The sequence below is a fragment of the Pteropus medius genome, unplaced genomic scaffold (assembly GCF_902729225.1).
Source record: "Pteropus medius unplaced genomic scaffold, Ma_sr-lr_union100, whole genome shotgun sequence".
Classification (NCBI taxonomy): domain Eukaryota; kingdom Metazoa; phylum Chordata; class Mammalia; order Chiroptera; family Pteropodidae; genus Pteropus; species Pteropus medius.
In genome coordinates this window covers 4,178,348-4,206,289 of record NW_024342471.1, presented here as the reverse complement: position 1 = coordinate 4,206,289, position 27,942 = coordinate 4,178,348, and the positions used below count along the sequence as shown (strand labels likewise).

The 27,942-nt window shown below is 42.5% G+C and overlaps 2 protein-coding genes across 2 annotated transcripts in view; one reads left to right on the top strand and one right to left on the bottom strand.

Annotated features, from left to right (window-relative positions):
• TGM6 (transglutaminase 6) overlaps nucleotides 1-8,919 on the top strand; it is a 48,914-nt gene extending 39,995 nt beyond the window's left edge. Inside the window, exons 8-13 of the mRNA XM_039863704.1 lie at nucleotides 281-384; nucleotides 456-698; nucleotides 2,858-3,199; nucleotides 6,927-7,081; nucleotides 7,371-7,504; nucleotides 8,678-8,919. Of these exons, the coding sequence (XP_039719638.1) occupies nucleotides 281-384; nucleotides 456-698; nucleotides 2,858-3,199; nucleotides 6,927-7,081; nucleotides 7,371-7,504; nucleotides 8,678-8,831 (1,132 nt within the window). The 3' untranslated portion in view covers nucleotides 8,832-8,919. The remainder of the gene's footprint in view (nucleotides 1-280; nucleotides 385-455; nucleotides 699-2,857; nucleotides 3,200-6,926; nucleotides 7,082-7,370; nucleotides 7,505-8,677) is intronic.
• An 8,084-nt stretch (nucleotides 8,920-17,003) lies between these two features.
• Nucleotides 17,004-25,297, bottom strand: SNRPB (small nuclear ribonucleoprotein polypeptides B and B1). Its single transcript, XM_039863906.1, has 7 exons — nucleotides 25,142-25,297; nucleotides 22,693-22,844; nucleotides 20,781-20,892; nucleotides 19,169-19,321; nucleotides 18,518-18,656; nucleotides 18,067-18,192; nucleotides 17,004-17,325 (listed from the first exon to the last, which is right to left on the bottom strand). Exons 1-7 carry the CDS (start codon nucleotides 25,142-25,144, stop codon nucleotides 17,315-17,317), a joined length of 696 nt encoding a protein of 231 aa, XP_039719840.1. The 5' UTR covers nucleotides 25,145-25,297; the 3' UTR covers nucleotides 17,004-17,314.
• Between the last annotated feature and the right edge of the window lie 2,645 nt (nucleotides 25,298-27,942).

Below are 27,942 nucleotides of genomic sequence, written 5' to 3'. Positions count from 1 at the left end.
TCTGTCTCTTTTGGAAAAATGTGAGCTGCAAGAGGGCAAGATCTTCTATATTATTTGAGGTTGTATTTCTCATATCTTAAACAACAGGTCCTTGATATTTATACACGTTCACACACACAATATATGCTCATCGACATAGTTGAATGAATGGTTCACAAGATTTAGCCACAGCTCTGTTGCAGAGTACCAGCCCAGGGTCTGGCCTGCCCTAGGAACATCCCCTCCCATAAGCCCCTGTGTTGACTATAAGCCACGCTGCTCCATCCTCTCTCTGTGGCAGGAATTTCCATGTCTGGAATGAGAGCTGGTTTGCCCGGCAGGACTTGGGCTCCTCTTACAATGGCTGGCAGGTTCTGGATGCCACTCCCCAGGAGGAGAGCGAAGGTATGGGCTCAGCTGGGTGGGACCCTGACTTTTCCTCTCTCGTGCTGCTCATGCCCACTCCTCATGCTCAGGAGTGTTCCGGTGTGGCCCGGCCTCAGTCACTGCCATCCGTGAAGGCGACGTGCACCTGGCCCACGATGGCCCCTTTGTGTTTGCGGAGGTCAACGCAGATTACATCACCTGGCTCTGGAATGAGGATGAGAGCCGGGAGCGTGTATACTCAGACACGAAGAAGATCGGGAGGTGCATCAGCACCAAGGCGGTGGGCAGCGATTCCCGTGTGGACATCACCAGCCTCTACAAGTATCCGGAAGGTAAGGACAACATGGCGGCCTCCATTAGCCTTCCCTGATGACCCGTCTGCTGTAGAAGTACAACTGCAGGTGGCCAGGGCCAGCCCCTCTCCCGTGTGTTATGGTGGTGATAGCTTCATTCAGCACTGTCTTTGTGCTTTGAGCCATGTGTCTTTAGCTACTATTAATAACATCCTCTGTTTGCTAAAAAGATTTCCCACATCTAGTAATAATAAAAGTTTCATTTCCTTGAACACTTATCACTTACCAGGCACTATACAAGGTATGTTCACATATGATAAAAATTACTAATAATAATATTGATAATAGTAGCAGGTATTATTTATTGAACGCCTAGGATACATAGCACTATGGCCCAGTTCAAAGTAATAATAGTAAGAATAATAATAATAATGATTAATAATAATAGCAGCTCCTATTTGTCATCTGCCTAGGCCTATGCCATAGTCACTAATTGTGGTCTTCGGTTTATTAAAGAGCCTGTACTTGATGGGATACAATTTTTAGTACATGTACTACTGAAGCGAGCACTTGGTGGGATACGAAAGCAGAACAGGTGCACCTTTTCTATCAGCCACCTCCAGCTACATACTTAAGAGTTGCCCTTTCCCACCGAATATTAGGTCCCTTCGCAATACGTGATCTGATTCATATATTTTTAGACATCTCTGCTTGTTAAAACGATGTTATTCAAACTATTCAAACTATGTTATTCAATGTTATTCAGACTAGAGGCTGTTTGTCTCCTCCCCTCCTGTGAGCACAAGCTAGAGCCCGGGCTGAGGGAGGGTGCTGTAAGGAGGGGCACAGCTGCTCTGGACACCTCCGCCCCTCAGTGGTCTAATCTCTAGCAGAGTGGTTTGCAGCTCCGGTGCACATCGGAATCAGGTGGGGTGCTGTTTTAGTTATGTAGATTAAATAACAATTATTTATTTGCCCAGGACTCTGTGTGTCAGCAATTTCGGCCACGAGATGGTTTATCTGCTCCACATGTTGTCAGCTGGGATCTCGCATTGTACTCAATGCCTTGCCTGTGGGTCTCTTGTCCTCACTTTACAGATAGAAAAACTGAGGTCAAAGATGCTAAGTAATGATGATAACAATAATGATAATAATGATGATAATAAAAGCCAACAATATCTGGTGGCAAACTGACATGACAATGAAGCTATCTACATGGCGGTTGAATGGGAGAAGAGGGAAGATTCTGGAGATCAATGAGGATGCTCAGCAGGCCTTGGTGACTGATCAGTTGTGGGTGGCAAAGGTGAGGGAAGAGTCGAGGATACCCCCAGTTTCTGGCTTGTACACTGGGTGAATGGTGGAACCATTTGCTGAGATGAAGAATACTGTAGGACAGAAGATAGTATGTTTGGCTGGATTTGAGCACCTATGGGACACCCTGTGGGGCTCAGGGGTGGAGGACAGAGGCTGTCCAGTTAAGTGCATTGATCTGGTGGTCAAAAAGAGGTCTGTGCTAGCAATAGAGAAAATGGGAGATCAGGGGTCCTAAACTCACATGCTTATGGGAGCCTGGAAGATGGGACCCTGTGAGTGCAATAGGCCAGTGGTGGAGACCATGGAGAACTGGAGAGTACATTCCCATCCAGAGAGAGCACCCGTTACTCAGCTCTAGACCATTGCTGCCATGTAGAGTGGAATGAGAACATGATTAAGAACATGGAAGCTGGAGCCAGACAGCCTGGGTTCAAATCCCAGTTCCTTCACAAGCTGCTTTACTTCTCTGTGCCTTGAGTTCCTGATCTGTAAAACAAGGATACTACTAGTAACTACTTCCTAGGGGAGAATATATGGCACCTAGAGCTGTAGTGCTTAGCACATAGTTTACAGAAGTGTCAGCTATCATGATCACATGAGACTTCTGACTCAGTTGCCAGAGAGGTTGCAAATCTATATTATATAAAATTTCCTATCTGAAGTTGTTGACAACTGCTTAAAAAGTTATTTACATAGTCCCAGAACCAAACAATACATGTGGGTCTTGGGCTACTGACTTGAGACCTCCGATAGCCATGATAAATTACCGTGGTGGCGGAGTGGTGGTTTTGTCTAGAGGAGAAGGGAAATGAAAAGAGATGGCCCTGAGATGGGCAAAGGAGGAAGAGGGTGCCTGCCTCATGATGTGTGATGCACTGCAGGGTCCAGGAAGGAGAGGCAGGTGTACAGCAAAGCTGTGAGGAAGCTATTCAGCGTGGAAGCCTCTGGGAGGAGGGCCCGGGTCCGCAGGGGTGGCAGCCGTGGTGTCTGGCGTGATGACCTCCTGGAGCCCGCCACCAAGCCCAGCATCACTGGCAAGTTCAAGGTACTGGAGCCACCCATGCTGGGCCACAACCTGAAGCTGGCCCTGTGCTTGACCAACCTCACCTCCAGGGCCCAGAGGGTCCGAGTCAACCTGAGTGGTGCCACCATCCTCTACACCCGCAGGCCAGTGGCAGAGATCCTGCACGAATCCCACACAGTGCGGCTGGGGCCGGAAGAAGGTAGGAAGGCCTCTTCTTGGGAGGACCTGGCCAGCCTGACCCCTTTTCCAGGAGGGTTGGGGACAGGGCTTTAACTTCCCAAGATCTTACATTAATTCTCAGGAAAGAAGGGGATATTCATGAGGATTTGCTCAGTGCCTTGCTTCTTGTTCCCACTTTACAGGTGAGAAAACTGAGGCTCAAAGGAGCGAAACGATGACAATAGAAATAAAAGTCCACAATCCTCTGGTGGCAAACTGACCTGAAAGTGAGATGACTTATAGTCTTTATTTATCCCAATCAGTATGAATATTTACACACAGAATAAATACTTGCTGGGAGCATTTCAGAATATCTGGAATATGTCTTGTGTTACCTTCCTAAAATCCAAGTGTTCTGCATGATCGGGGTGGACCAGTAAGAGATGTTTATTAAGTGCTTACATGTTCCAGGCCTATCCTGGGAATTGTACATGAATTGAGATACTACCACTAGCTCAATTTCTTGGAGGAGGAAATTCACACCCATAAAGATGAACTCACAACTTCAGAATTACATAGTATGTGTAGGGGCAGGATTCAAACCAGTCTGGCCTTAGAGCACTCCTAAGAGTCCACAGAAAGGAAGGGGCACAACCAGGGTACAAAGGCAGGAATGTTGGACCACAGGGCACATTTAATTCAGCTGACTCCGTTGCCTGACTGCAGGCCTTGGAGTGGTGGGTCAGGTCAGCCCACACCAATTTTGCTAAAGTTGCCTAATGGTACATTTGCCTGAAATGTACCCTCGGTATTTCCAACCAGAGTAGAATGGCTTCAATCCTTTGAAGGTTTTTACACGATTTTAAGTGACTTTATTCCAACTGCTTTTTAAAAGAATGTTTCAAGGATATTTTTCACAATCTTTAAACGCATAGCACTTTATATAGGATTTACCAAAGTTATCCTATTTGATTACTCTTCTTCCTTTTTTTACTCTCTCCCTCCCTCCCTCCTTTTCTCCCTCTCTCTCTCTCTCTCATTGTCTCTCTTTCTCTCTGTGTCTGTGTCTGTCTATACATACATCTCTATCTCCCCTCCCCTCCTCCCCTCTGACTCCTCTATCTATCCGTCTGCCTATTTATCTGTCTGTCTGTCTGTCTGTCTATCTATCTATCTCTTCACATACCTTCTGAACTCTAAGGATTCAGTTAAACAAAGAAATTGGTCCTCCGGGCCAGTTTGTGGTAAGTGAAGCTTTTGTATTTTGACAGGACATGAAAACGTGTGAAAGAAGTGTCATTTAATTTTCACAAAATCTAAATCACAAAATGACACTTTATAATGAAATATTAATTAAAAAATATTTTCTCCTGTCTTTTAGCAATTTTTTTCATATCGAAAGTAATACACATTCATTAAAGGCTTAAAGCACACAGAGAGATCACCTATGATCCTGCTACCCAACTACAAATTAACATATTTTCCTTCCAAATTTTTAATACCTGTTTGCTTTTTGAAAAACATAGTTCTAATTGTATTGTAAATACTCATTAGTGCCTGCTCTTTTCACTTTACACTGTAATTTAAAATTTTTATAAGTGCTTCATTAAACATCACTTTAATAGATGTATAATCTTTAAATAAATATATAGCGACTTATTTTATCTTTTCCCTTCTTTTGGATAGTTATCAGCTTATTGCTGTTTTTAAAAAGACACTAACGTAAACATCTTGGTGCAAAAATCCCCTTTCTCTTGATTTTGGACTGTTTTGTTAGAATAGATTCACAAAAATGAATCTGAGTCATACTGAGCCACATAGTATGACTATTAAAATATACGATTTATTAAAATTTATCACTTTTTAACTAGTAGATTTTTTAGCAGTTTTAGGTTTATAGAAAAGTTGAGTAGAAAGTACAGAGGGTTCCTCACCACCTCCCATCTTCTCCTATTATTAACATCTTGCATTAGCGTGGTCCATGTGTTACAACCGATGAGCTAATATTGGTAGGTTATTTTTAACTAAAGTTCATAGTTTACATTAAGGTTCACTCTATTGTTCATTCTATGGGGTTTTTTAAGGATTTTTATTAAAATATAGCTAACCAATGCAATATTGTATTGGTTTCAGGTGTACATCATAGTAATCCAGCATTTATATACCTAAAGAAGTGCTCACCATGATAAGTCAGCAACCATCTGGCACCATATAACGCTATCATAATATTATTGACTATATTCCCTATGCTGTATATTATATCCCCATGACTTATTTGTTTTATACCTGAAATTCGAACTCGTTATTCCCTTTTACCTTCTCCCCTCCCCTTTTTTTAAATTTTGCAATTATAGTTGACATTCAGTTTTGTGTTATATTAGTTTTAGTTGTACAGCATAGTGGTTAGACATTTATATAATTTACAAAGTGATCCTCCTGACTAGTCCAGTAACCACCTGGCACTATATGTAGTTATTTCCATATCATTGACTATATTCCCTTTGCTTTACTTTACATCAAAACTGTGTGGTCTTGAAGTCAAGTAGTGTCAGTCCTCTGATGTTATTCTCCTTCAAACTTCCCCTTCAAACTTTAGAGTCAGTTTTTCAATGTCCATGAAATAACTTGCTGGGATTTTGATGGGATTTCCTTGAATATAGATAACTTTGGAAAGAACAGACATCTTGATAATATTCATTCTTCCTATCTGTGAACATGGAATATCTCTCCATTTAGTTCTTCTTTGATTTTTTTTTTTCATCACGGTTTTGTAGTATTCCTCATATGGATCTTGTACATATTTTGTTAGATTAATGCCTAAGTATTTCATTTGGGGGATGATAATACAAGTGATATTGTGTTTTTAATTTCAGATCCCACTTCATTGCTGGTATATAGGAATGTTATTGACTTTTGTATATTAATCTTATATCCTGTGATCACTTATTAGCTCCAGGATTTTTGTGTTGTTCTTTCAGATCTCCTACATAGATGATCATGTCATCTGTGAACAATGAGTTTTAGTTCTTTCTTCCTAATCAATATACTTTACATGTATTTTTTATTTAGTGGTCAGAAAAAAAATATGACAAACAGATATAGTCTGTGATGACCCATACTCACAAGAAGAGAATACATAGGCAGAAAGTTTGTGGCTGATAAGAGTGAAAGAGACAGAGATGGCCAGGACCACGGGAGCTCAGAATGCAGAGAGCGCAAGATCACTGGGTTGGGTATCAGCGAAAGTTTTTCACAGCTGGTGAGGCTGATTGGGACCAGGCCTGGATGGGGAAGGTGCATTTGGAGAAGCCACCAGGTATTTGGCCTTCTCCCTGGATTAGAAGCTTGAGGCAGGTCTTCAGCCTCCCTCTTCTCTGCACCTAACACATAGTAGGTGCTCAGTAAACAGTGAATGAATCCCTTGTTGGATGAATGGATGACGGAATGAGAGATTTCCATCTGGAATGATTCAGGAAAGTTTAAACACATCTCCAAGATCTCTGGGAGAGACAGTCTGGTGTCATGGTAGCTGAATTTGAATCCTACCTCATTTTAGTTCCTTGATTTACATGCTGTGTGACATCGGACAAGAAATTACCCTCTCTGAGCCTTAGGTTTCTTCATCTGTGAACTGTTGATAATAATGCCTGCCTCATATTGGTTGCAAGGACCAGAGAGAGTATGAATTGAACCTTCTTTTCTTCTTTCTGGGTTCCACTGACAAAGAATATTGGATCCCCAACTCCCACCTCTGCTTTCTTTTCCAGAGAAAAAGATCCCAATCACAATATCTTACTCTCAATATAAAAAAGACCTGACAGAGGACAAGAAGATTCTGTTGGCTGCCATGTGCCTTGTCACCAAAGGAGAGAAGCTCTTGGTAGAGAAAGACATCACTCTGGAGGACTTCATCAACATCAAGGTGACTCCTGTCTGTATCTACCACGCTGTTCCTAGCAAGGCGCCTTCAGAGCTGAAGGAGGAAATCAGAAGCTGGGGATTTTGTGCTTCTAGCTCCAGCTTCAACTCTCAAGGGTGGGGAGAAGTGGTATGGATGCAGGTGGATGGATATAATAATGGAACTCAGTAATGGGGTATGTGGAAGCAAGGAGTAGATATGACTTTGCCCATCCTCTGACCCAACCAAAACCATGGGTTTCCTAGGAGAATGGGAACAAGGAGGGATGATTTATGGAGTATTGCCTCTTCAGGTGCTGGGCCCAGCCATGGTGGGGGTGGCAGTTGCGGTGGAAGTGATGGTGGTCAACCCCCTCTCGGAGAGAGTGGAGCACTGTATGCTGATGGTGGAGGGCAGCGGCCTTCTCCAGGGACAGCTCAGCATTGAGTAAGTGCCAGTCTGGTGCGGTGGGGACAGGGGGTCTGCCTTCCTTATAAGATGGGCCATAGAGAACCTGCTGACAGGGGTTGAGGGTAAAGGAGATAGGAGATATTCTGGACCCCCAGGAACTAGCTCACTGCCTAAACACATCAGCCTTCAATCATTTATTCATTTATTTAATAATTAATTTAATTATTTAACTCATCTACTCACTATTCACTCATTCATTCATATTTTCATTCACTTATCCATTTACTTACTTATTCACTCACTTTTATTCATTCACTCACTCTTTTTTTCATGTTTTCACTCATTCATTCACTTATCCATTTATCTACTCATCTCAGTTTTAATAGGTTTATTCAAACACTCAATCTTTAATTTGCTCACTCATTACATATTCGTTCACTCATTCGTTTATGCATTCACTCACTAATTCACACATGTTCCATTCATAAATTTATTTACTTATTTATTCTCAATGATTCACAAACTTACTCATTCTTTCATTCATTCACTCACTCACTCATATGGTCCTTGATCGTACTGACCTGTGCTCTGAGCTTCATGTCTACTGTTGGGAATACCAAGATGGAAAAATAAAGTTCTGCCTAGAGAACGGATCTCAGAGATAGATGGCTTTTCAAATGAGGATAATGTGATTGTGCAGAGGGATGACTTCCCAAGGTTTGGGGGATCAGAGGCAGCCCTTGAGTGGGGGTGGGGTAGGTCCAGGAAGAAGCCACAGTGGAGCTGATATTTGAGCTAGGCCTTAAATGATAAATTGAGCAGATTTGGGGGTATCAAGAAGGATGGAAGGCTTTCCAGTCAGAGATATCCATGGCTGATGTAGTCAGGGAAGGTCTCCTGGAAGAAGAGAAACTTGGTCTGGGCCTTGAGTGTGATTGAAGTGAGAAGGGCATCCTTAGTGGGAGGAACAGTGCAGGCAAAAGCCCAAAGAGAAGAAGCCTAAAGTATATTCAAGGCACAAGGAGGAGAATAGCCTGGCTAGTTGGAAAGAGTGAGAAGTTGTAGAAGGGAACATTAAGCTGGAAGCATACTGACAAGGCTTGAATGTCAAGCTACAAGGTATGACCTTGGAGAGCCATGAACTGGCAGGCGAGGCTCAGGAATGAGAGAAGGCTGATGGTCTGCATTTTCTCTTTCCTCTTTCTGCAGTGTGCCCAGCCTAGAGCCCCAGGAGAAGGCCTTGGTTCAGTTCAACATCACCCCCTCCAAGAGTGGCCCAAGGCAGCTGCAGGTGGACTTTGTCAGCCCCCACTTCTCAGACATCAAGGGATTTGTGACCATCCACGTGGCCACAGCCAAGTGATGGGCCACAAAGGACTGAGAGGGGAAGAGCTGGCTCCATTCCCCTCCTGTCTACCTCCTTGCCCCTCCCATGTGGCAGCCAGAGGCCTGGGTTCCAGCCTTGCTTCAGCTTCTGCCCCACTCTATGAACTTGGGCAAGCCCCTTCCCCTCTTGGACCTTGGTTTCCCCATCTGTAAAATAATATTATACTCAGTAATCCTTAAACTTTTAGACAATGATGGATGATGTAAGGAGCCTCTGCCACCTTCATCTCATCACCCTTGTTGCTGGGAGACTGACAGACTAAGCATTGGAGTAACCCAAGCCCATGAAGCACTGCCACCTCCTGCCAGACAGATCACTGTCACCCTAGCTGACCCCTGGGCTCTCCTTGCTTGTCTCTCAGCTCTTCAATGCTCTGACCACATCCATGCCCAAGAATCTCCCCCCAGCTCTGACAGAGAACCCAAGAATTTTAAAGCTGAAACCTAAACATTCCTCAACACTCCCATTTTACATAGAGGGAAGAGCCTTGCCTACAGACACGGGGAACTAGCGGCAGATTGGGGCCTGTGTGCATGCCATTTACACCATCTAAGTTTTAACCTAAAATCATGTTCCTGAAAAGCATTAGATTTGAAGGGCTGGGAGATTTTTCCTCAGTGAAGAAACAAGCTCAGGATCTGAGGGGCTATTTCTTCCTGGGAGAAGCTGAAGGTACAGGAGGAGCCATCAAGACTGGATTGCATTTGGGGATGCAGCCCCAAATCTGATCTGAGTTATGGTCATTAGGGATGTTATACAACCAGCCCAGTGTTGATATACTTCTTTGTATAACATCCCCCCCAGCTTACACTACATGCAATCACACTCTTAGCGTCAAACAGGACAGAGACTTCTGGAATGACAACCAGAGTAGAGACCACCAGTCCCTGAAGATAACTGCACCAGACATGGAAATCAGCTCCAAAATGTTCTAGACAGCCAAAGGAATTATAACTAATCATATAAGTGAGGAAAATTTGAAGGAATAAAATGGAGTCACAATGGTCAAGCTACCAAATTATTAAAATTAAGGAGACCGAAGCAAGAGAAAACAATTCTATTCTTGTTTTAAGTGACTCTGGGAACTTAAACTTTTTAACTTTCCAGTCCTGCTTCAGTACCTGAATGCACATTGGGTTGTTGTGCATCAGCACCTGGATATACATCAAACCCTCAAGTGACCATGTGAATGATCTCAGGAAGAAATTATTTCATCATTGAGAGCACCAGACATCTGAAGTTTACCATCTCAGACCAATCCAGAGGCTAAGAACATAGGACTGAGTCTTCTTAAGAATGTATTTTTTACTGTAAAAACCCTTAGCTTTTCTTTCTCCTTTGAGACATTCCGGATATTGCCTAGTTGTGTTTAAAGTTTATAAGCCCTAAGACCCTTGAATAAATCTTTGTTATTTTATTTCTAGTCAAAGCCTCCTGACTCTTTTTGAGTAAATTTGACATAATTTAAGTAATCTAAACAGTAACAACAAAGCAGGCTCATCTGCTGTGAGACATCATCACCTGGATGCAAACTCAGGTGGAAACAATTTATATAGCGGGTCTTTGCAAAAAGGGGGTCAGGAAAACACACGGACAGCGTTTGATGGATGATCCTTATGACCAAGGCCTCAATGAAGGCATTTCTCTGATGATTCTACACAGCATGGGGACAGCTTGAAGAACCCAGATAAATAGATGCATTTAATGAGTCAGGTGCTTAGGCTGCCTTGGCTTCAGGACCCCCTTTCCAAACCTAGGTTTTGGATGCTGACCCTCTATAAGAGAGACAGCTGGAGGTTCAGAGGAGACAGCCAATTCCTTACAGTCGAGCAGGAAGGGGCACTGGGCGCTGAAGACAACAGGAAGCAATCTCCCACTCTTAGTACAAAGAACAGTCCTTTCAGCATGGAGATCAGACTGAGAAGGACTCCCTTTGTGGTGGCCCCAGACACCTCATTCTTCCAGCAAATACCATCTTCCTGTTTTTCTCAAACTTGGTTGTCACAGGTTGAGCCTCCTAGGAAGCTGGCTCTGAGATGGAGTATAGGGTGCCGGATGTTGATAGAGAAGTATCCTGAGGATTAACCCCCATGGAAGAGAAAGAGAAGGAGGGGGCAGAGGGACAACATGGGCCCACCCCATGAGCAACTCTAGAGCTAGAGCAGCCTGCCAGAGTGCATGTGTGTTTGAGGAAAGGAAAGTAGCTGAGGTGATGAGTGCCACCTGCCAAGTAACTCTGTCTCCAGTTTAACCCCCTCGCTCTTGGCGCCTATCAGCTGAGCTGAGGTAGCACTTCACTGGGACAAAACTTTCTTCTAGCCCCAGCTGAAAGCAAAGGCCACCCCAAAGCCAACGAGGGCATCCCGGCTGGGAGTGGGAGAAGTGGGGACATTGAGAGAAGACAGCCCGAAGCAGAGTATAGATGGAAATGCAGCTTTGGAAGCTGCAAAGAAAAATATGCAGGTAGGGATTTCCTTTCAGTTGGTAGGGCAACACCCTGGCAACGCCCTTCACAGAGGAAGGACAGAAGAGTTTGTTCATGACTGAGCAAGGAACAGAGCTCTACCTGAGGCTTAGGCATCCCACTGTAGGCATCCCACTGCTGGAGTCCCCTTGGTTTCACAGTGACTTTCACAGCAAGGTTGACGTCAGGTCCCGTTGGAGAGGGTGCGCTGTGCATCAATGGATGGCAAAGCAGTCACTGTGGTACCTCACCATTAGAAGTGGCTGGAAATCTCCCCTCGAGGATGCCAGGAAAAGCCACTCATGGTGAGGCACCTCCCCAAAGGCACTCAAGATGGGTGCCGGGAGAAGCTGTTGGTCGCTGAGTACTGATAGCCACTGTGCATTGTAGGAACCGGTGCTAAAGAAGCCATCTTTCCTGCAGAAGCCCCCAGGGCTGGAGAGACCACCCAGGCTGTGGGAACTGGGCCTGGGGGAGCAGTGCAGGCTTCAGAGGTCTGCTGAGAGTACACCAGGTCAGAAAAGAAGGCCCTCTCTTCCTGCCATGTCTCTCCAGCAGCTGCTACTGACGAGCCTTAACATCGTACCAGCAGATAGATAATGTTTTGAGTCTAGCTACAGAGCAGGCACTGAAGGGTCGGTTTTGAGCTCAGATGTAATAAATTGATAACTGGAACTGTGACTTTCTAGATATCCTCTGAAAAGTAGAGTATGTTCCCGCCTCAGTGCCTTTGCAGTTGCTGTACCCTCTACCTGGAATTCTTTCTCTCCATTCCCAACCATATCTGCATGGCTCAAAGCGATAGGTTTCTGCTCAAATTGTTCTTTATCATAGGGCCTTTTCTGACCACCCTAATTAAATAGGACCACACTCAGTACTTTGCATCTCCTCTCTGATTTACTTTTCTCCACAGCAGTTAGTACTGTTTGACATAATTTATTTACATGTTTATAATTTATCATCCATATCCCCCTTCTAGAATATAAGCTCATCAAGTACAAAGTATTCTATTTTGTTTACTCTTGCGTACCCAGCGGAGTTGAATAGAACAGTGCCTAGTACATAGTAGGCATTCCATATATATCTATTAAATGAATTTTAGTAAATTAGGAGCATAAAGAAAGGGAAAGAAAGCAGTAGCCAGAGTCTCATCATGTAGACACTGCCACTGTTAACGCGGTGGTAAATTTCCTTTTAGGTTTTCCCCAATTAGGATTTTTTTATATTTGTAGAGGCATAACATACATACAGAAATGTATTCATATCAAAAGCAAGCAGCTTGCTGAATTTTTACAAACTGAACCCACCAGGTAACGAGCACCTGGATTAAAAAGTAGAATCTTACCAGTACCCTGGAAGCTCCCTTTGTGCCCGTTCCCAGGGAAACCATTATCCCAGACTGTAGAAGCAAAGATTAGTCTCCATATTTCATGTAAATGGAACAATACAGTATGTATTTTGTGTTTGGTCTTTGGCTCTGTCACTTGACATACTGTGTAGATTTATTCATAATGCTGCGTGTTTTTGTAGATCTTTGATGTTCAGTATTCTTTTTTGTGGATAAACTACTGTCTCCATTTTTACTATTAATGGATATTTGGGTAGTTTCCAGTTTGGGACTATTCTGAATCAAGTTGCCGTATATATTCTTGTACATGTCTGTTTACGAGCATGTCAGCATTCTGGTTGGCATATAACTAGCAGTGGAATTGCTGGGTCATAGGATATGCACGTGATCAGCTTTACCAGCCAACGTCCCCGCTCCATATCCCAGGGATGTTCTCTTTCACTCATGTCGGCTAACATTCCCTGATATAATGTATATGAAGTACCCAGCACTGTATGTGGCCCTCAATGTGAGGCATTCTGGAAATGGGCATGTTCGTTCTTTGACTTCATGCAAAACACTGTACCTGGTCCCTTGGGAAAAAACAAAGACAAATAAGCCCTATCATATGTAAAAGTAGCCAAATCTTCTAACTATAGATCTCACTCCTAAAAAAAAAAAAAAAAATTGTTATACTCAGAAGGAAAAAACTCTTTACAAAGTTAGAATTGAAAGACTCCAGAACAATGTCAAATATTTGTTGACCACTTCCTCTGTGCTAATCTTATTATGTATAGTACATCATTTAATCTTCAGTGAGAGGAGGTTCTATCACCATGTAATGAATAATAAGTCTGATTTCATTTTTTTATGTTGCTGACAGCTTTCAAGCCCATAAGAAAGCCTGTGGGCTCTCTCCCTTGGCAAGTTTATGCCACACAAGCCCTGGCCCAATTGTGGGAAGTTTATGCCACACAAGCCCTGGCCCAATTGTGGGACCCTCACCACAGCGCCGCCCCCTAAACACAATGAAATGAGCCAGTCACCCCTACTTGCTCTCTCAAGCCATTTTCAGACCTACTTTGGAGCCTGCCCTGCTCTCCACAGAAGGCCTTATTACGTCAAAAATGAATCTTTTCCTACCCCCTCGATGCATGTGTAGAGCCATCAGTCTCATCTATCCAACCCAAATTTGGTGGAGGAGTCAATCTGCTTCCCATGAGGCAACAAGACACACCTTCATTTTATAGGTGAGGAAACTGGAGCTCAGAAAAGTTATTTGTCATTCATTTATTCAACATGTATTAAGTGCATAAAGCAGTGGGAAACAACATGGATAAATTCCTCACCCTCATTAGAGTGGGGAAAGTAGTTCACAGAAAAATAAATATAAATTGCTTTTAAATATGTGAAAACGTATTTGAAACTAAATATATGCAAATTAAAACAAGGACATATTTTTTAACTTATCAGATTGAACAAGATCTAACAATGTCACGATACACTGTGTTGGCAAGGATATGAGAAACAGGCAGCTGTGTGCACTATTAATGGTGTAGGATAACACAATTGGAGGGTTATTTGTCTATCAACATTTTAAATGTAACTCCCTTCTTCCTCAGTAACTTTACTTTTAGAAATTTATATACAAATACAGAGGTATGTCCCCACAGCTAAAGAGGGTCAGGGCTTGACACTTCCTTAAATAAAGTGTATTTTACTTCTGTATAGGTCTTCATAGAAAAGTAGACGAGTAGAGAAAGAAAGAAAAAAACTAACCCATAATCTCAGCACCCATGCCTTATAGTCCAGACGTGGCTGCTCCCTTCTTCTTAACAGAGCAATGCTGCCTCCTGGTGGATTCATCTTTTTTTTTTTAAGTGAATTCATTATTGCACCATTTTTTAGTTTTAATATGTACTTAATTTTTTAAACTAAATAATGCACTCACATGGCTCAACATTTTAAAAGTTCTAAATGAACAGTTGGGTTGTTTCCACCTCTTGGTTATTATGGATAATGCTGCCACGAATGTTTATGTACAAGGTTCTGTGTGGACCTATTTTCATTTCCCTTGAGTATGAACCTAGGAGTGGAATTGCTAGATCATATGGTAATTCTATGTTTAATTTTTTGAAGAATCACCACACTGCTTTCCATAGTGGCTGCACCATTTTACATTCTCACCGGTAATGCACAAGGGTTCCTATAGCTCCACATACTTGCCAACATTTATTTTCCTTATTGTTTTTCCATTAAAGCTATCCTATGAAGTAGAATCTCATTGTGATTTTGATTTTCATTTAACAACCAATGAGGTTGAACACCTTTTCAGGTGCTCGTTGTCCATTTGTCTCTCTTCTTCGAAGAAACGTCTATTCAGTTCCTTTGCTTATTTTTTAATTGGGCTATTTATCTTTTTATTGTTGAGTTATAAGTTCTTTACGTAGTCTGGATATTAAACTCAAATCAGATACATTACTTGAGAATATTTTCTCTTTGAGTTCCACATTCTTGATAATATCCTTTGGTGCAAAAAAGTTTGCAATTTTGATGAAGTCCAATGTTTTTCTTCTGCTCCTTGTGCCTTTGGTGTCAAATCTAAGAATCCAACACTAAATCTACGGTCATGAAGATTTACCCATTTTCTTCTGGTAGTTTTATTAGTCTTGGTTCTCATATGTCTATTGTTAATCCATTTTGAGTTAAAGTGATACATGGAGAGGGGCAGAAATTAAACTTCCTTCTTTTGCATGCAGTTATCCAGCTGTCCAGCACCATTTGTTAGACTATTCTTTTCCCAGTGAAAGGTCTTAGCACTATAAAAAATCAACTGGCCATATTTGTGTTTCTTGATTTTCAATTCTATTCTATTGGCCTTCGTCTATCCTGTGCCAGTACCACATTGTTTTGATTACTAAAGCTTTGTAGTAAGTTTTGAAAACAGGAATTGTGAGACCTACAACTTTGCTCAAGATTGTTTTTGCTACTCCGGAGCCCCTGGCACCTTTATACAAATTTGAGGATTGGTTTCTCCACTTCTGCAAAAGCCACTGGAATTTTGAGTTTGCACTCAATCTGTAAATTACTTTGGAGAGTGTTGCCATTTTAACTATATCTTCAAATCCGTGAACACATCTTCCCATTTCTTTAGGTTTTCATTCTTTCAGAAATGTTTGTAGTTTTCAGTGTACAATTTTTACCTCCTTGGTTAGATTCCTAGGTATTTTATCCCTTTGGATGCTATTATAAATAGAATTTTTCTAATTTCCTTTTCAGATTGTTCATTGCTGATATGTAGAAATACAATTGATTTTTGTGTGATGATACCTGCAATTTTGCTAAATTCGTTTACTAACTCTAGCAGCTTTCTTAAGATTCAAGAACTTCTCTATATAGCATTGTTATGTGTGAAGTTTTAGTCCCTCCTTTCCATTCTAGACCTTCTTGCCTAACTGCTAGAACTTCCAGTACAATGTTGACTAAGTGGCCGAAGGGGCACCCTTAAGGGGAAATTTTTCAGCCTTTTGCTGTTAAATTAGCTGTGGGATTTTCATAATCCCCTTTATCATGTTTATGAAGTTCCCTTATCCTAATTTGCTATTTCTATCATTAAAGTATTGAAATTTTGCCAAATCCTTTTCTGCATCTATTGAGAGGATCAGGTGGTTTTTCCCTTCTATTAATGTGGTTTTTAATGTTAATCACTATTACATTCCTGGAGAAGCACCCCCATACTACACATCTTTTTTTCATTAAGTTCTCTCTTTTGCTTTTAGAATTGTCTTCCCTATAGACAGTAACTTAAAAATAGTGGCCACTTCTTATTTCTGTACCCTTTAAGCTTGATGTACGACTACAGCACTGCTCAGGACCATCTTACCAACTTAACATAGACTTTGGGTGGAAGAAATCACAGCAGCCCCAAAATTCTAGTCAGAAAAGGTTGTTCTGTGTGTAACCCTGGGAGAAAGTTATACTAAAATCCCTCCTTTCCCAATAGGACTTTCATTTTCAGGATTTCATACTTTATTATGTAAAAATAAATGCAATATTCTAAAGTACTGCTCAAGAAGCCATCTAGATGAGTTCCTTCCAAAGAGGTTACACCAATTCCCAACCCTCACTAACACTGTGTTTATTTCAACAAACTGATCTGTGCCAGCTATATAGATTAAAATGTCTCATTATAGTTTAGCTTTGTAATTCTCTTGGTATGAGACTGTGCATCTCTGCAAATATGTAGTAAAATATTTTATAAGAGAAGCAGCTAAAATTAGAGCTAATTTTTCCAAGGCACCCTATTGAGTATCCAATAGTATCAAAGATTTTTCTAAAAATGAACAGACACACCAGGTGCATCTATAATATCCTATTAAGAGTTTATTATCAATTATTTCACGCCACAAGGGAATAAAAGGACTATGTACAGCCTTTCGGCAAACAGGCAGGGAGCTGAGGACCAAGATGAGCCTAGGGCCTTGGTGGGTGCATTCCTGGGGGAGGGGGCCCTGTAAGGGAAACCAGACAACCCGGTGAGACTCCACGAACAATGGCATAACAATCCACGAACAATGGCATAACAAACAAACAGGTCTGTGGTAACGTGGCCTGGGGAACCGGGCCCTCGCCTCTGTGGAGCTACTTCCATAACTCTGTGGCCAAGGGTCAAAGAAGGCCTGAAGTAAGAGTAAGAAATTTAGTCAGTGCCTGATATGCAACTCAAAATTCCCATCCCCGCTCCAGCCCCCCTCCCCCACCCTGCAGTCACCAAGTGATCAGAGGGACAGCCATGCCAACTGGAGAATTCTCTGGGGCTGACTAGGTTCTTATGCTTATAAAACCCCAAAACGGAAAACCCAGACTAAAGCCAAAGGGGTCACCTAGTATGGCTGTGAGTTATCTTAGAGACCACTGTGGCTTGGTGGAAAGAACACTGGTCTGGGGTCTGGACACTGAGCTCTTTCTGGGCCTGTTTCCTTATTTATAAAATGAAAGGGCTGATCTATGTCGACATTTCTCAAACTGGAGTTAAACAGATACACATACTAAATAGCACAGGAAAGCCCACTGCCCTCTCTTAATTACTAAACACTATCAAACCAAAGGGAGTAAGACAATTAATTCCATAACCTTTATTGGGGACCCTCAGAATGCCTTATTTCACAGTGCCCTGAGAACATTACCTTGGGTGTTGAGAAGTACCCTGGATACAGGGCTGCTCTGTTCTAAGAGGGAGTTCAATCAATTTAAGAAATGCTGTTTCCTTTCCTTTCTGGACTGAGTTTTTCTCTGAGAGTTTACTTCCCTAGGCTTAAGGCCTGAAAGCCCAGAGGGTATAGTAAATCCCATCTTCCCTCACTTCCCATCCCAATATTGCTCTAGGGAAGAAAATCAAAGTCACTGCACCAGGCACTTACCTCGCATCCCTGGCGGAGGGGGCCGCATTCCTGGAGGGGGCATGCCCATTGGAGTTCCTCGTCCAGGGGGGATCCCCATTGGGGGACCCATGGGAGGCCTCATACCAGGAGGTGGGCCCATCATGCCTGCAAGAGAAAAGCCCCAAGAATACAGCTCAAGTGTCTGTTGAAAAGGTAGCAGGAAACATACAAAGCTATCCACTAAGCTGAGATGGAGGGACCATTCCACCCTCCCAGTATCTCCCAGAATACTGGGACTTGAGCCAAGGAGGTGGGGCTCCCAACAGCTCTTGTCCAGTTAATTCATGGTGAATCAACCAAGCTGGATCTCAGAGTAATCCTGCTTAATTATAAAAACTCATCATCAGTTTCAGTCAAGGTTATATCTCATCATAAATCCAGCTCAGGCATCTTCTATGGATTAACAATGGTTTCCTTAAGGGTTCCTCACCTGGAGGAGGTGCCCCTCGACCCATAGGTGGGGGAGGACCCCCACGGCCAGGTGGGTACTGGGTTGGGGCCCCTGCAATACTCGCTGTGGCAGCAGCTGCTGCAGCTGCAACAGTGCCTCTTCCTTGTGGGGTCATCACCTAAGAGGACATAGAAAGAGAATTAAAATAGTACAGTGCAATGCAGCATCCCACTCTCCCCACCTCCATCTTGGTAAATAAACAGCAGACATCAAAATCCCCTAAGCTACAACTCACGGTGTCAGACCTATCCAAAACCGTCTTCCAGACAAGATCAAGCTTGAATTCTCAATTCCCATCTTCTAGGCCTGAGTTAAGGATGCCCAACACAAGTTAGAGAAGGCACCTACATTTTCAAATAACTGATAATAGGTTATGAAAGAGTATATTTCAAATGTTGTCATGGAAACACTCTGCTCCAATACAGCTGGCTAATATACCTTTCATGCATCTCTTTAACAACATCTATAAAATTTACAATGACACTTGATTCTGGGACCATATTCAAAGCAGAATGAAACACTGATAGCCTGACAGTCATAGGATGTCCTTCTGGACTCTTCTCAAACTGTGGACTCCCTCTATCCTTTACTTTAACCACCAGCTACTGGTGCCCTTCCTCAACTCCTCACCTGCTGAGATGGCCCACCAACCCCACGGACTGGCCCAGCAAGTCCTGCAGGAGCCTGGGGCATGGGAACACCAGCTGGGATTCCTCTGCCAGCAGCCCTACCGATCCCTGGGCCCCCAGCAGCTCCAGCAAGCGGTACTCGGGCAATGCCAGTCTGAAAAATAAAGAAACATGCTAAAACGCTTGTGGCTAGAGAATCAGACGCATACTTTGGAATACCATTGCCAAGAGAACCGTTCATATTTACAGGGCATCAAAACTACTTACAGACACTACCCACCCGTATGTAGTTAACACCATTCCTCCTCCAGCCAAGATTATATGCCCAGCTATCACCCCTGCATCAGGTTAGAAGAGCTTAAGGGTAAATCTAGAGAAACATGCCACAACGCAATCACCTATATGCATTCCTATGAAAATTAAACCAACGAAGGGCCAGGACTCCATTCAGAAGGATGCAGCAGACAAGAGTATTTGACCTGGCATCAAAAAAACATGAAGTCCAGTACCAGCTCTGATTCTTATCTGATAGGTGACAGTGGGCAAGTAATGCCACGATTCTGGGTTGTTTCCTCATTCAAATGATGAGATTATGACAAAACTGGTGTGGTCGTGAAGGTTTACAATGGGCTACATTAGAGTAGTAAATTCTACTGGAAATAGACACCAAGAGTTATGAATATGTACATATGCTTTGAACCAAAATATATGGCAGACATTTATATTAGAAAAAGCTTCAACTAAAGTCCAAAAGCAAGGAAAAGACTCTGTACTAACTTTGAGAGAATATCTTAAAGTCATTAATATGACTTGTACACAGCAAATAGAAAAATATTTACAACATTAAGTGAAAAAAAACACAAATTACATGTATTATCATGTTAAATATTAAACAAAGACATATGTAAGTGGGTAAAAACAAAAACAGCATTAAGAAAATTATTCCTTTAATGAAAAATGTCTTAAAATGAAAAACAGAAAACAAATTTGGATCATTCTCTAAAGTCTGCTCTATTTCTAAATGTAGGTTGGTATTTACAGAACCAAGAATGCCTGGGACCAAATACCAATTTCACCACTTAGTAGCTATAACACCTTGGGCAAGCTACTAAAACCCAGTTTGTTTTACCTATAAAGTGGAAATAATTTATCTCAAAAAATGGTTACAAGGATAAAATAAATAAAATACTGAAGTGCTTGGCAGACAGCAGATGCTCGATAAATGTTAACTACTGTTCTATAACTGTATAAAATACATATTCTACTGCTTGAAGTCACAACTTTTTAAAGTGCAGCGAGCCTGTCATCACACTAAGAACTGACCCAGATGGCCTTTAGGTTCCTCTTCTGACTATGTACGTCAACTGAGGAAGAAGGGAGGGCTTTAAAGCTGGAAAACCTCAAATTCTAGTTCCCTATCTCTACTTGTTACTTGCAGGGTAACCTCTTTAAGAGTCTGTTTATTATCTGTAAAAAGGCGGCAAAAACCAGAGCTTGCCTCTGAGTACTGCAATGAAACACAGAGAGAACCTAACACAGAGCCTGGCTCGTGGCATGTCCTCTTTTCTTTCACAAGGCTTCCTGGCCTTGCACTGGCACTTGCTCCGACTTACATCTTTGGGAGGAGGTCCCTCTACTGTCATTGAGACCAGGTTCTCCCCTCGAAGCAGCACCAGACCGAGGACTCGCTTCTCTTCTCTTTCTGCTTGTTTTGAGTTCTTTGGCCTGAAGACAGGTTTAGGAGAAGAAACAAAAATGTAAGCATTAGAAAAAATGGTAAAGTTCATGTTCACCTGCCTAGGGGGCCTCCGAGATTTGTTTTACAATCTGTCTCTCAATAAATGGTACATAAACCTTCCCTAAGGCAGCTCTTCTAGATAGTCTTCATCGGCTGAATCTGTAACCCCTTAGGTGGTTGTTTCTCATGCCAAAAGGATGCAGCACAGACCAAAAGATGGGACAAGAGTCAAGAAAGCGCAGCCCCGGATCAAATGTTATTCCACTGCCACCGTGAAGGCCTTTCCTCAGTAAAGTCTTCTTTGCTATCTATCTCCCTGTTCCCTCCCTTCAGCTTGATGCCTCGCCAGTGTCAGGAGGCAGTTGAAACAATTTCTCAAGTCAAATGAATCCCACTCACCCCACTTACCTGCAGGATCCTTCTAGAAGCAATTCAACCCCATAGGCCTATCATTCCGTCCCTCACCTCACATCAGAAATAGAAGCCATAAAGGAAATGTAGAAGTTAACTACATAGGAACTACACCTCTGTCCTCAAAGAACAAAAACAGAAATCTCTAAACAACCACAGCCAAAAAAAGATGAACAAAATATGAATATAAACTAGGAAAAATAACCACAAGACAGGGGAATGTAAGTAAAAGCCAAAGCCAGAATCCTAAAAATAAAAGATAGAAGAAATATCTAATTTTAAAAAACAACTTAAAGGTTTCATTTTAATGCTATTTTATATAAAATTAACAGTGGTTTTTCCTCCTACTTTTTGGCTTATCTATATTTTCTTATTTTTTAATAAAAGCATATATTGCCTTTTCACAATTTTTAAAAACCTTTCCATTTCTTCATATTTTTTTTGTATTTTTAAAAATTTTCTAATAAACATTTTTTTTTGTTATCAGAATAAAGTTAGCTCCATTAAAAAAAAAAAAAAAAACAGAAAAGAATGGTTTGGAATAGTTCTATACTGATATGCTGGCCCCTCTTGAAGGTGTGCACCTAGCACTCAGCCATCCCTGCCACATTTCTTGTCCTATACTTCTTGACCTCGTGCCACAAAGAAAGTAATAGCCCCAAAGGCAATCAAAGGGAATTCACAGCTGCTGACAACATGGACACTACACATGGCAAGTGAGCCGAATGACCATGGAAGTCACATAACCTCTTTGAGCCTCAAGATGCCTTGAATGTAGGGCAAAAAGCTAGACCATACATTTTAATAAGCCAGACTTAAGATCTGTGAGTCTTAAGAAAAGAAAGTTATCCAATAACTTATGGAATTGTAGGAAAGCAGAAAATATCTCCAATTGTTTCTATAAATGCCAACAAAAATCACTGGCCCCAAACCCACACGGGGAGCTGAGCACTTACCCTGAAGAGGGTCAGAGGCTTCTTAAAGCAGTTTCAGACCAGGCTGCATTGGGAGAGCCCTTTAGGCTACAGCTTTACAAATAGGCAATGAGGCCAGAAAATCAAGCTCTCCCCCCTCACACACCTGTGGGGAGAACATGAGAGCCCTTTACCCCAGTACCCAGGGGCACGAGAGAGTCAGAGAAACAAAAAGCCTACCAGCCCTCCTTACAACTTGTAATCTGCTAGAACTACAGAGCAAGGCTTGCTGAGCTAAAGGAAGGAGATTTCTTACTGTCCAATGTCCCCATTTAAATCTGCCCTCAAAAACAGGAGAGCAAACTGACAGAAACCACCTAGCTACATCACCACCTGTCACTTGGCCCATCCACCCAACCTACCCCCCAATCCAAATCCCTCCCCACACAGCCCACTCCTTACTTGATCTTCCTGAATTCATCGCAGTCACAGAGGATCAAATTCATATGCTTGTCAAAAGCCTTGAAGGTACCAATGAAGATACGACCATCTTGCAGGATGCATCTCATCCTGTAGTCGATGTGCTGCAGCATCTTGCTGCTCTTGCCCACAGTCTGCAAGGAGAAATCGGCAGGGATGAGACTCAGCTCTTTGGGACCCACATATTCCTAGTCCTTCCTCAAAACTCTGCTACAGCCCTCTTTTCCATATGTAGCTTTCTCAATAGATTCTCAGTTATCTTTCAGCCACAGCCTTTTCCCAGTAATTCTCCCATGTCACCCTGTGTTCAGCCCTGACCTCTGTCCACTACTGTTACTCCCCTTTCCCTTCGAATCATCTCATACTTCAATTGCCTTTGCTTAGGCTGTGTTTCAGAGATGAATGTAAAATGTCTCCGAACTAATCCAATCCATTCATACCCGAGATTAGCCATCTGCCATTGCAGATTATAGGTGTGTGACTCCAGTGCTATGGAACACTCATATCCCATTGAAAACACTGAGTAAAGGAAGAGCTAGAATGGGACTGGCACAAAAAATCCAACCCACCAGAAGCTTATCAGAAATGAGCTGATCAGCTTGGAGGTGAGAATGGAATCCCCAAAACGAGGATTTGTTAGTGCGTCTCCAAGACTACCTTTGGGAGGGAAACTTTCTGCTGGCCAGGGTGCTAAACAGTTTGAACACATAATGGTCTTTAAGAATATAAAACTTGCTATACCAATTAATCAATCCAACAACCTTTTCTGCTTTATAGCTTGGCTTCCGATGTAGCTTTGCTAAAATAAACTATATAAACATTATAGTGTGAATTGTCAGCTACCCTTGGCAGTTATATTTCTCTCTAGAAATGACCTATATTTGATCTGTGTATCGGCCTCCCATCAGTCTGACTGGTATGTGCCAGTTCTAACACATCCAACTGCCTTTTATGTCCCAGGCCTGTATACGCTGTTCATCTCTGTGAGCTTGGACAAGAACGAGCTTCTGGACCTACAAGTGTGGATCAGAACCTTGACTTCCACCTTGGAGACCCAGGTTATGTGGTTCAGTCTCTCAGATAACCATTTTAACTGGCTTGTAATCACACAGCTTCTAGCCACACAGAACTTTCATGGCAACATTTTTTGGTCTACCCGGTAACAGTCAATTCTTACCGGGTGCTCACTGTATATACCAGGCACTGTGATAAGCACATTAAATCTCATTTAATTCTCAAAAGCAGCCCTATTATTGTTCCTATTTTACAGATGAGGCCACTGAGGCTGAGAGAAGTGAAATAGCTTGCCCTGTCTCACAGCCATGAGGCTGTGTTGGAACCTAATCAGCCTGAATCCAGTGCCTACTCTACTAATCCAATTCCCCCAAACAATATCCTACCAGGTTTTCCTGTTTTTATTCACCATACACATAACAGCTACAGAATAAAGTGATCTTTCTAAACACAAGTTCATGTCATTTTGCTGGTTAAAATCTTTCAATGGCATGCCTCATCACTAGCAGGATTAAGGCCTTTAGTAATCAGGCTCCAGCCAATTCCTCCCATCTCATTTTTCAGCTCTTCTTCCCTTTCTCCCTCCAGAAACTTTCAATAATGCTACCCTTCATGCCTTGCTTTTGCAACCTTCGTATCGGTAATATCCCCTTCCATTTTCGCTGGGAAAACACCTAACAATCTTTTGCAGCTCTGGTCAGGAATCATCTACTCCTGAAAGCATTCTTACACCGCCCCACCCTCCGTTACTTTTACTAAATGCTTCTGAATTATATTATCCGTGCCCCCAACTAGAAAGTGAACTCAGTGAAGGAAACATTTCATTGTGCAGCCCCGGCGCCTGCAACGTGAGGCGTACTTAAATACATGCTGAAGAAATAAGTTCAACTCTTCCCCCAAATATTCTCATTCACCCTACCGTTCCCTCCTCCCCCATCTACTAGACCCAAGAACACGCTCCAGTTTTGGCCACAAGCCCTTGCACGTCTTTTCACAACTCCCTCTCAATAAATGGTACATAAACCTTCACTCCCTCCCTTCACAAGTCTGAACCTCTTTCCAGGTCTTCCCTAGTTCTCCTGCAACTCTAGGGCCTGCTCCAAAATCCCAGACACATTTCTTCTGCAAAAGTTTATTTAGTATCCACAAGATCCCAAATACTGTGACTACAGCGGCGTGGAGAGTCGCAGTTCCATTCTCGCGCCCACCGAGCGACCTAGGCCTCCGTCCCTCAGTTCCAGCCTTCCCCTCCCCCAGCCTGCCGAACGGCCGAGGTCTTCCGTGCACAGACGGGGCGGCCGCGGCCCGGGCCTTCACCGCTATGAGCGGCCAATCGCGGCTTCCTCCCCGATCAGCCCCGGTCCTCCCTACACAACAGATTCACAAGCTCCCGGGACGCCGCCTTGCGCCTTCTCACCATGGTGGCGGTTCTGATGGCTCTGATTCCTGCCGGATTCGTCTACACTGAGGCCTAGACGACCGCCAGCAGCCCGCTTCCCGCCACCGCTACCGGAAATGCAGCCGCGGGCAAAATGGGGTCGGGTAGGAAGCTACTTCCGGTCCCAGAGCCGGGCCCTTGAGTTCCGCCCTCGACGCGGAGTTGCGATCTTAGGGTGGGGCGGGGCTTTGGGCGGGGTTTGGGGTGGGGCTAACATAAACTGAACCTCTTGTACTAGTTTAGGATTGTTTGGACACCTTCTACGAGAGCTGCTGGGCACGAGAGCTGCTCCGCACGTAAGCGGCTTCGAACGTGAGCTACTCATACTCAGCATCATTTCCCCTCCTTCCCCGCTCCCGCCCATTAACACTTTGTCCTCACCTCCCACCATTCAGCCTCGGCTCTCTCCTCTACAATCACTATCCTTGCTTTTCCGTGAACTTGCTAGACGTGCTCCTGCCCAGCACCTTTGCATTTGCTGTTGCCTCTGCCTGGAATGCTAGTTGTCCAGGTACGTGATTGATTCATGCTTTCAACTTCAAGACTTAAGTTCAAATAACAGTTTCCCACTGAGGAATTACCTGCCAATCTGTTTAAAACTGCAACCTTCCCACCCCTCCCTGTTTTATTTTTCTCTTTAACACTGATTGCTAACATACTATATACTTTTGCTATTTTTTAATCCCTCACCATTAGAATGTAAGTTCCAACAGTATGGATTTTTGTGTACTGTTCATTATTATAGTGCCTAGAAATCTGCTTAGCACAAAACAAGTGCTTAATAAATATTTAAATGAATCAATCGATCCCATCCATGACTTTTGAATGCTATCTATATACTCAAGTTTTTCAAATTTATTCCTCTAACCCTGGTTTCTTTATTTAACTTGATCTCTTATAGCCAGCCGTCTCCTTGACATAGATGTCTAATAGGTATACAAAATTAAACGTTGAAAACTGAACTCTTGATTCTATTTACTCTTCTTCCCAGAACCACTTCTTACCAGTGTTCTCCATCTCAGAAGTTTTTGGTAGCATCCTTGATTCCTCTCTTTCTCTCCCATCTCATAATCAATCAGCACATCTTACGGACCTTGCCTTCAAAATGTCTTGAATCTTACTGTTGTCCCCTGCTCCATTGCTATCACACTAGTCCTCGTCACCATCATCTGTCTTGGATCATTGAATGATCCCCTGACTGTTCTCTTTGCCTCCTCTCTTGCTCTCAGAACAACCAGATGTTCTGGGTTTTTATCAAATGATATCATTGCCCTGCTCTCTATCTCCCAATAACTTCCCAGCACACATGGAATAAAATTAGCCCTGCATCCCTCTCCAACCTCATCTCCTTCAACGGTCCCCTTATTCATCATCCTTCAGCCACACTAGTCAATTTGCTGTCCCTCAAACCCAGCAAGGAAAGCTTTCACTTCGGGGCTTTGTAATCCTCACACCACCCTAAGATGTATGTTCTGTCCTGTTACTGTCAATTTTTAGATGATGAGAATGGAGACTCAGAGAGATGAATTCTCCTGCCCAAGGTGGCAGAGTCAGAACAGGAAAATAATACCATCTGGCTCCCTAGCTACTATCAAGTTACCCTGCCTCCTAACATATCACTCATGCATGCTTTCTTAAAATATTTATTTACCACCTACTAAAACCATGCATTGTTAGTGAGATACAAAGTCCCTTCCATGAAAAAATTTATGTCCTAGTGAGAAAGACAGACAATAAACCAAGTAAGTTCTAGAAAATAACATTAGATATGAAAAAAAAAAAATAGGGTAAGGAGACAAGAGTGATGGGTCACAACTTTGTCTAGATGGTCAGGGAAAGCCTCTCTGAGGAGTGGCACATGAGCAGAGACCTGAATGAAATGAAATATGGTAACTCTGTTTAATTGTTTAAGAAACTATCAGTCTTTTCCAAAGTGGCTGCACTATTTTACATTCCCACCAGCGGTGTATGAGAGTTCTGATTTCTCCACATCCTGACCAATACTTATTGACTTTGGATTCAGCCATTCTAGTGTGTGAAGTGGTATCTATCTAATTGTGGTTTCGGTTAGCATTTCTCTGATAACTAATGATGCTGAGCATCTTTTCATGTACTTATTGGCCATTTGTGTATCATCCTTGGGTTATCTGTCTTATTGAGTTTTAAGAGTTCTTTATGTATTCTAGATACAAGTCCCATATCTCATATCAAATATATGATTAATAAATATTTTCTCATTCTGTGGATTGCTTTTTCACTTTTTCAATAATGTCCTGCACAATAGCTTTTAATTTTGTGTTCACTTTATCTTTTTTCTCTTTTGTTGCTCATGCTTTTGGTGGCGTATCTAAGAAGCCTTTGTCAAATCCAAGATCATAAAGATTTTGCCCTATGTTTTCTTCTAATAGTTTTCTAGTTTTTGTTTTTACATTTAGATCTTTGATGCATTTTTAGTTATATATGGCAAAAGGGTCAAACTTTATTCTTTTGCAGGTACATATCCAGTTGTCCCAGAACCATTTTGCTGAAAAGACCCCATTGAATCCTCTTGGCACTATAAACACATGGTTTTATTTCTGACCTCTCAATTCTATTTCATTGATCTATATGTCTATCCTTATGTCAATATCATTGCCTTGTAGTAAGTTTGGAAATCAGAAAATGTGAGTCCTCCTAATTTTTCTTTTTCAAGATTGTTTTGGCACTCTAGATCCTTGAAATTCCATATAAATTTTAGAATCACCTTGTCAATTTCTACAAAAAGAGATAGAAGGGTCATG